The 9,046-nt window shown below is 42.5% G+C and overlaps 1 protein-coding gene across 1 annotated transcript; it reads left to right on the top strand.

Annotated features, from left to right (window-relative positions):
- The first annotated feature begins 1,082 nt into the window (after nucleotides 1–1,082).
- Nucleotides 1,083–7,436, top strand: LOC145797841 (uncharacterized). The gene is made up of 4 exons (XM_082885271.1): nucleotides 1,083–1,244; nucleotides 2,178–3,750; nucleotides 4,255–4,751; nucleotides 7,026–7,436. The coding sequence occupies exons 1-4, from the start codon at nucleotides 1,083–1,085 to the stop codon at nucleotides 7,434–7,436; spliced, it is 2,643 nt and encodes an 880-aa protein (XP_082741397.1).
- The last annotated feature ends 1,610 nt before the right edge of the window (nucleotides 7,437–9,046 follow it).

Genomic DNA, 9,046 nt, shown 5'->3' with positions numbered 1-9,046 from the left:
TGGTGGATTTGTCCTGTGGTAGGACATTTATGTCTAAAAATGATGCCGAGGCATGGCAATTGTTTGAGAACCTAAGTGATAATTCCCTTCACCATGCATCCGCAGCCCGGCAAGTCCGGCAACCCGTAGTTGGAGCCCCGAAAAGAGGGGGCATTTATGAGGTCGGGCAAAACCTAGAGTTAGCACAACAAGTAGAGGCACTGTCCCGCAAGATGGACCAATTATTAGCTGCGGGACATGCCCCTACCCAGCAAGATCAGCCTCAATTTCACGAGGCATGTGTTATTTGCGTGAGCCCTACTCATGACTTGAGTGAGTGCCCTTCGGCATCACAATTTCCAGAGTTAGTCCAACAGCATGTGAATGCGGCTCAAGGATTCTCCAACCCGGGTAATAATCCATACTCCAACACATACAATCCGGGATGGAGAAATCACCCTAATTTCTCATGAAGACCCCCTTCACAAAGCACTTCTTACAATCTGCCACCACCAAGGTAGAATTTCAATAATTTTGCCAACCAATCATCCTACCGACCACCGCAACCTTATCGACCCCCACAACCGTACCGGCAACCACAACCCCCGCCTGTTCCTCAGGGCAACTCTGCCTTTGAGACTCAGGTTTTGGAAGTTCTCGCAAAACTTAAGGGGTTAGCACCGGTAGTTCACTCCCATACTTACTCTATTGCCAAGCTAGAGACCCAATTGGGTCAAATGGCTAATAACATGAATCGAAGAGAGGAGGGAAAATTACCAAGTCAAACTGTGGCCAACCCTAAGAGACAATACGGGGCAAAGAGTTCGGGTAGGAATGGTAAGCAACATGAGCAAGTGCAGGTGGTGGTTGCATTAAGAAGTGGTAGAGAGTTAGAGCCTCAGTCAGTTGCGTCTGATGCAACTAGAGTTAGGAAGAGTGACTACGGTGGTTCACCTAGGGAGAATAAGGGTGAGGGGGAAACACTTAAGAGGGATGACGTAGTCCCTAGCACTTCATTTGAGCCCAAGGCACCCTATGTGCCTAAGGCACCTTTTCCCCAGTGCCTTGATACACCGTCCCCTTTTAATAAGAAGGCGGCATCTATGGAGGCAATGATGGAGGTCTTTAAACAGGTAAAAATTAACCTCCCCCTGTTGGAGGCAATTAAGCAAGTACCATCATATGCCAAATTTCTGAAGGACCTTTGTACGCAAAAGCGTAAATCTAGGACACATGTGTCTCAAAAGGTCCTACTCACGGAGCAAGTAAGCTCCATCTTGTTGAATGACACACCTCCTAAGCTTAAGGACCCAGGTGCCCCAACCATTGCATGCATTATAGGGGACCACTTCATTGATAGGGCCTTATTGGATTTAGGGGCTAGTGTTAATTTGTTGCCGTACTCTGTGTACGAGGAATTTGGGCTTGGCGAGTTGAAGCCCACTACTGTTACTCTTCAGTTGGCTGATTGGTCCCTCAAAGTGCCACGAGGCATGATTGAGGATGTGTTACTTAAGGTTGATAGGTTCTACTTCCCTGTTGACTTTTTGGTTTTAGATATGGAACCGGTAGCCAGTTCGAGGAAACAAATCCCGGTCATTTTGGGTCGACCATTCTTGGCTACGGCCAATGCATGCATTAATTGTTGGACCGGGGTTATGGAAGTTTCATTTGGTAACATGCAAGTGAAACTTAATGTTTTCCAAGCATCACAACAACCTCATGAGAGAGAGGAGTGCTTATTAGTGGATGTTGTGGATGAGATTGTTGAGGAGGCTTTGCCCTCCATTCTTGTAGAGGACCTTTTAGAGGCTTGTCTAGCTCATTTTGGGTTTGAAAATTTTGATATCGATGGTTCGGTTGAGGAGGTGAATGTCTTGCTTAATTCATCCTCTACACCGGATTTTCCTCCATGGAAAGCCCGGTTTGAGTCACTTCCTCCTTTGTCAAGAGAGCCTGCCATACCATCTTTGGTCACACCACTTACACTTGAGTTGAAGCCACTCCCGGCCACACTCAAGTATGCATTTTTAGGGCCCCAAGATACTTTACCGGTCATCATTGCATCTGACTTGACTGCAGCACAGGAGAGTCTGTTAATGAGTGTTCTTGCGGCACATCGAAGTGTTATAGGGTGGTCAGTGGTTGATTTCAAAGGGATAGATCCCTCCGTGTGCATGCATTATATACACCTAGAGGAGGACTCCAAACCTTCTCGCGAAATGCAACGGAGACTGAATCCTAACATGAAAGAGGTGGTGAAGAAGGAGGTTTTGAAATTGTTAGATGCGGGTATCATATACCCCATCTCAGATAGCAAGTGGGTGAGTCCCACACAAGTAGTGCCCAAGAAATCGGGCATCACTGTTGTTGAGAATGAGGGAGGAGAGTTAGTCCCCACACGAACCACTACTGGGTGGCGAGTGTGCATTGATTATAGGAGACTAAATTCATCGACTAGGAAGGACCATTTTCCCTTACCTTTCATTGACCAAATCCTAGAGCGGTTAGCGGGGCAGGGTTTCTATTGTTTTCTTGATGGCTATTCGGGGTATAATCAAGTCCCGGTGTACCCTGCCGACCAGGAAAAGACCACATTCACATGCCCTTTTGGCACTTTTGCTTACAGGTGCATGCCCTTCGGGCTATGTAATGCACCGGCGACCTTTCAACGGTATATGATGGCCATTTTCTCCGACATGGTGGAGAAATTCTTAGAGGTTTTTATGGATGACTTTTTGATGTTTGGACCATCGTTTGAGGAATGCCTTAGGAACTTGACTAGAGTGTTAGAACGATGTACTGAGGCAAACCTAATCTTGAGTTGGGAAAAGAGCCATTTTATGGTTCGTGAGGGTATAGTGTTGGGACACATTGTGTCCCCTCGAGGTATAGAAGTTGACAAGGCTAAGGTTGACCTCATTACAGGCCTTCCTCCACCCAATTCCGTGTGTCAAATTAGGTCTTTCCTAGGGCATGCAGGTTGTTACCGTAGGTTCATCAAAGACTTTAGTAAGAGATCACGTCCTTTGTGCAATTTACTAGTTAAGGACGCGCCTTTTGTCTTTGATGAGGCATGCTTAAAGGCATTCGAAACACTAAGAATGGCCTTGACCACCGCTCCAATCATGAAATCACCAGATTGGTCTCTTCCCTTTGAAATCATGTGTGATGCCTCCGATTATGCTGTCGGAGCTGTGTTGGGCCAAAGGGTCAATAAGGCACCATTTGCTATATATTATGCTAATCGCACTCTCTCGGATGCTCAATTGAACTACACTACTACCGAGAAAGAGTTGCTAGCTGTGGTCTTTGCCTTAGACAAATTCCGGTCTTATCTCCTAAGTTCCAAGGTCATAGTCTTCACTGATCATGCCGCTTTGCGGTATTTATTATCTAAGAAAGAGACCAAACCTAGGTTGATTAGATGGATTTTGTTGCTTCAGGAATTTGATTTAGAGATCCGTGATAAGAAAGGATCTGAGAATGTGGTGGCGGATCATCTCTCCCGAATCCTCGTTGAGTATAATAGCGACCCTCTTATTTTGCATGATTCGTTTCCGGACGAACAACTTTTTGAGCTGTCACAAGCGAGCCCCCCGTGGTTTGCACATATTGTGAATTACTTGGCCATTGGGCAAACTCCGCAGAATTGGTCTAAGCAAGACAAAGACCGATTCTTTTCACAGGTCAGGTATTACTTTTGGGAGGATCCGGAGTTGCTTAAATATTGCTCCGACCAAGTGATCCGACGGTGTGTGCCGAAGAGTGAGGTGCATAGCATTCTTACATTTTGTCATTCTTCTGCATGTGGCGGTCATTTTAGTGGGCATAAAACGGCCGCCAAGATTTTACAAAGCGGGTTTTATTGGCCCACAATTTTTAAAGATGCCCATCAATTTTGTAGAACTTGTTTGCGCTGTCAGCAAATGGGTTCGATGTCTCGGTGTGACATGATGCCAATGTCCCCTATTCTTGTGGTAGAAATATTTGATGTTTGGGGGATTGATTTTATGGGCCCTTTCCCATCGTCGTTCGGGTTTGAGTACATTCTTTTGGCAGTAGATTACGTGTCTAAGTGAGTGGAGGCAATAGCTACCCGAACAAACGATCATAGAGTGGTAATCAAGTTTTTGCATGAAAACATCTTTAGTCATTTTGGGTTTCCTAGAGCCATAATAAGTGATCAGGGTACACATTTTTGTAACCGGTTCTTTGAGTCGGTAGTTAAGAAATACTTTATCACTCATAAAGTTGGCACTCCATATCACCCTCAAACTAGTGGCCAAGTGGAAGTCTCAAATAGGGAGGTAAAGCACATAATTGAGAAAACGGTGAGACTAGATAGGAAATATTGGTCACAACGGTTAATTGATGCTTTATGGGCTTACCGCACTGCTTATAAGACACCCATTGGGATGTCACCATATAGGGCGGTGTTTGGCAAAGCTTGTCATCTCTCGGTTGAACTTGAGCATCGAGCATTGTGGGCCATAAAGAAGTTTAACTTCGATATGGCCGCGGCTGGGCTCAACCGGAAATTGCAACTCAATGAGCTGGAGGAAATCCGAAATGATGCATATGAGAGTTCGAGAGTTTTTAAAGCTCGGACTACGGAATTCCATGACAAGCACATTAATAGAAAATCCTTTGAACCCGACCAAAAAGTGTGGCTTTTTAATTCAAAATTAAGACTCTTTCCGGGTAAGCTAAGATCAAGATGGGATGGCCCCTTTGAGGTTGTTGAGGCATTTAGTCATGGTGTCGTTGAGGTGCGAAATCCAAAACCTGGCCACACTTTCAAAGTGAATGGCCAAAGATTGAAACCATATATAGAGGGGATTGGGAATGGGGATATGATTGAGTCCATTGCTTTGATGGACCCATTTTACTATGATTGATAGATTGATTTCTTATTCTCTTTTCTTTCCCTTCTATGCTATTATGTGTTTCTTTGTTCTCGTTATACTTTACTTGTGTCTAGGAGACTTTAAATCCTCTAAAGGTGTAATTCCTTTGGTGTTTGTTGTGCCCGAACGGCATCTGACTGTCTGGTATAGCCACCTAACCGTGTTTGTAGTGAGTTTCTAGGAGACCAACTGAGACGGTGGAAACTAGAATTCGAATGGCAAAGCCTAGAACACAAAGGTTTGGGATTTCCGAGACTAAAGCCTGGTTTAAATACCCAGGGGTGTGGAGATTGCTTCAAAACTACCTCGGCTTGAACTCTGTATGGTAGCCCCATAAGTTGAGGTAGCTTTATGCGCCTCGATTCTGGATACCAAATCAACCTAGTCTGTCACCCTATTGGAGAATAGGGAAAGTTACAAATACAGTTAGGAGAAAAGTAGTACCCGTGGTTTTCGCGTGAAGATTATACCTTTAGTGGGCATTCCATATGTTCTTTTGTGCTATATTTATTCCAGATGTCAATTGAAGGTAGAAATGTTTATTCTCTCTGTTTAAAAGCATGCTTTCATGTTTATTTTCTGTGTTAAAAAAAAAAAAAAGGTGTTATACTTGTTCAATTTTAAATAAATAATAATAAAAAAATGGTTATACTTGTTCACTTAAATAAAAAAAAAAGGGGTGAAATTGCCGCACGTGCGGCCTAAGCCCCGCACGTGCGGGACATTTGGTGAAAATCAAAGTTGCACTCTGCTTAATAAGCAGGTGCGGAGGGCAGCTGCGTTTACCAAGTCGCACGTGCGACTTGGGCCCCGCACGTGCGGGACGCTGATTTTAAAAAAAAAAAAAAAAAAAAAATCGCGCAGAGTTGAAATCGCCGCACGTGCGGGAAACTTGTGAGAATTGAAACTTGCCCACTGCTATTAAAGCAGGTGCGACCAAGTGCGGAAATCAAACGTTTTTTTTTTTTCATTTTTAATTTATTTAAGTAAATTAATTTTAAATAAATACATAAATAAATTTTAAATATAAAAAAAAACAAAATATATACAATTCTTTTATTTATGATTTTTTTTATATTTACATATATATATTAAAATAATAATCATTACAAAAAAATTATTTTATTTATTTATTTATTTATTTTTATTTCCTATTTTCATACCAAAAAAAAAAAAAAAACCCAAACATTATCTACACCTACACACTCCCAATCCCAATCCCACTCCATTTGAGATTTCTCTCTCTCTCTCTCTCTCTCACTTTCAGCACCCCACACAAACCCACCTTCTTCTTCCTTCTTCTTCTTCCCTTTTCTTTTTCTCTCTTCTTCCTCACCACCATCGTCTTACCGCTGGCATCACTTCCCTCTCTGTCCGACGAAACTCCGGCGACCACCATTTTTTCCGGCGAACCTCCATTCTTTTTGTCTTTTTCTCCACTTTTTCAAAGTATTTTTTTTTTCTTTATTCTTTTTCTTTTGCGTAGATTTGTGAAGGTAGGAATCAATTTGTAGAGTTTTTGATTTTTTTTATTCTTTTTGATTTTTTTTTTATTTTGATCTGGTGTTCATCTTTAAAAAAAAAAAAAAAAAAAAAACTTAGCCATGACTGATCTACTTCTTTTTTGTATTTTTAGTGGTCATTATGAATTTTTTTAATTTTATTTGTGTTCCTTTAGTTGTAGAATGCATGTCTATTAGTTTAAAAACAAAAAAAAAGAAAAAAAAGAAAAGAAGCAAACTAGAACCAAACTCGGCATCGGAGACAGATGAGCACCGCACGTGCGGCCCTTTTTGGCGCACGTGCGGGCAAAAAAAAAAAAAAAACTAGAAAAATATATATATAAAAAAAAACAAAAAAATGTTTATTTCTGGTTGTTTTATTCTATACTTTAGTCTATTTTGTAGTTTAGTTATTTTATAATTTAGTTTAATTTAGTTTATTTTATAGCTTAGTTAATTTAATTTACTGACATTTTACTTCACTTATTTAATTAATTTCGTTTTTACAAAAAAAAAAAAAAAAAAACAGTGGGAATTGCATGTGGTACATTAGTGGGCAAATTTGTGCTTTCATATTTTATTTGATTCTCATGCTGGTTTCATGGGTATCTGTATTTATTGTTGGTGTGTGCAGGATATGAGTCGCCGTGTCCCTGCTCGGGCCTCCAAAAAGGCCAGGGGTGCATCCTCTTCGGCACCACCACCACCACCGTCACCACCATCCTCGCCACCACCACCAGGTGACTTGCGACGGCCGGAGTGGGCTTCACGCCCTTTTCACAAGCTCACGCAGTTCAACCTACCATTTTTCCAGCGTGACGAGGACACTACTTGGGCTATTGAGCAGCTTCGACTCCGGCAACAGTTGGGCATTTGCGCTGTGACTGCGCCCACTTATCCTCGTCTGGTACGACTATTCTACCTGAACCTGCATGAGACACCCACCGCGGTTGGACTGCTCTCTAACATTGATGGTCATGTTGTCCACATCACCTCAGCCATGATTGTCACAGTGTTAGAGTTTTTCGCCAAACCAGAATATTAGCCTTCCCTGGAAGTTGAGGATCGACAACCCATACATCGCCTCATCCAGCAATACTTCTCGGGAGCCCACGGTGACACCAGTTTCACATGCTTGCGGCGGAGCAAGCTACCTAGCCGCTTGCTTTTCCTTGATTTCGTGGTCCATAAGAATGTCCTTCCACTTGGGCATCGAGCTAAGCGTTGTTTGGAGTTTGTGCGGGTTTTACACAGGTATCAGCTTGGCTATCAAGTCCCGCTTGAGGATTTCATTTTGATGCATTTGCAGAAATTTCTACGTGAGGCAGTTCGGCCTACTCCTATGCCGAACCTAACTTGGCCACTACCATTCGCCAATTTGTTGACACTTGTGTTTGAGCTGAACCACCTCCCCATTGCTGAGGATGAGGAAATTGATAGAGGGTATCCGACATTCGGCCAGCGGGAATGGCAGCACAGCATATCTCGCATCCCGCAGCCGATAGGTGCCCCAGTTGATGAGGCCCAGGACCCGTACATGACCACCCAGCTCATCCTGTTCCCCCCGTGCCTCCCCAAGGGGACCCACTCTACATGACTCGCGAGGAGTACTTACAGCTTTAGCACTCTGTCTATCAGGTCCACCGTACTCTTCGTGATCACCACCAGAGTCTCATGGAGTTGCGCACGGATTTTTAAGCACATCGCGACTATTCTCAGGTGCGCTTCGATCAGCTACACGCCGACAACCTTGCCATCCGACAACAGGGTCAGGATAACGCCTTTGAGACGCGCGCTTTGATGCAGGCCTTGTTTGCCCAGCATTTCCCACCACCACCACCACCAGCTTCTCCGTAGTACCCGCTTGTATACTGCTTCGTCTCTTTTCTTCTTTTTTTTTTTTATTTTCCTTTTTCTTTTTCGTTCTTTCTTTTCTTCAAAAAAAAAAAAAGGTGAAGTGTGTATATGTTACTCTCTGCCTACCTGGATGTGTACCTACAATTCTGGTAATTTTCTCTCATTTCTCTTTCCTTTTCCATTGAGGACAATGTTATATTCAAGTTGGGGGATGAGGGTTATATTTTCTTTTTTGCATTGCTATTTGGCTCATAATTCATGCTTATACATGTTTCACTTGATTGCATTACTCCACTTGATGTGACTTTTTGCTAGTAGAGTGATGATATTTGCATATGTTAATTAGAGAGCATAGTAGACTTGTATGAAAATGATTTATTGGGTAGATACTTGCATGCCATGTTTGCACGAGGAGAGTTGTCTATGTTTGTGGTATTAGTACATTTGTCATGAGTATGCCTTAATTCACATGAACACACTATCATAGCAGTGATCTTTTTATTATAATCCCTGGTGTACATCATTGATAATAGCTAGAGTTGCAGAAAAGAATAAATGAGGAGCCAAGATTCTTAAAAAAAAAAAAAAAAAAAAAAAAAAAAAAAAAAAAAAAAACCACTTGACTAGTTTGGGTCCGTAGCCTTTTTAACTCGAGTTATTAAGCTCGTAGGGGTGTCTATACACCTAATGCCCTAAAACCGTCTGGTTTGGGAGTCATTGGCCCAATGCTTGTTACATGGGTTAATTAGAAAGCTTGAGAGACATGAACATTGCACAGTTAAGGAAAAATAAGAAGAA

The sequence above is a fragment of the Camellia sinensis genome, chromosome 8 (assembly GCF_055761805.1).
Source record: "Camellia sinensis isolate YWXY chromosome 8, ASM5576180v1, whole genome shotgun sequence".
Classification (NCBI taxonomy): domain Eukaryota; kingdom Viridiplantae; phylum Streptophyta; class Magnoliopsida; order Ericales; family Theaceae; genus Camellia; species Camellia sinensis.
This window is presented reverse-complemented; position numbering and strand designations above follow the sequence as displayed.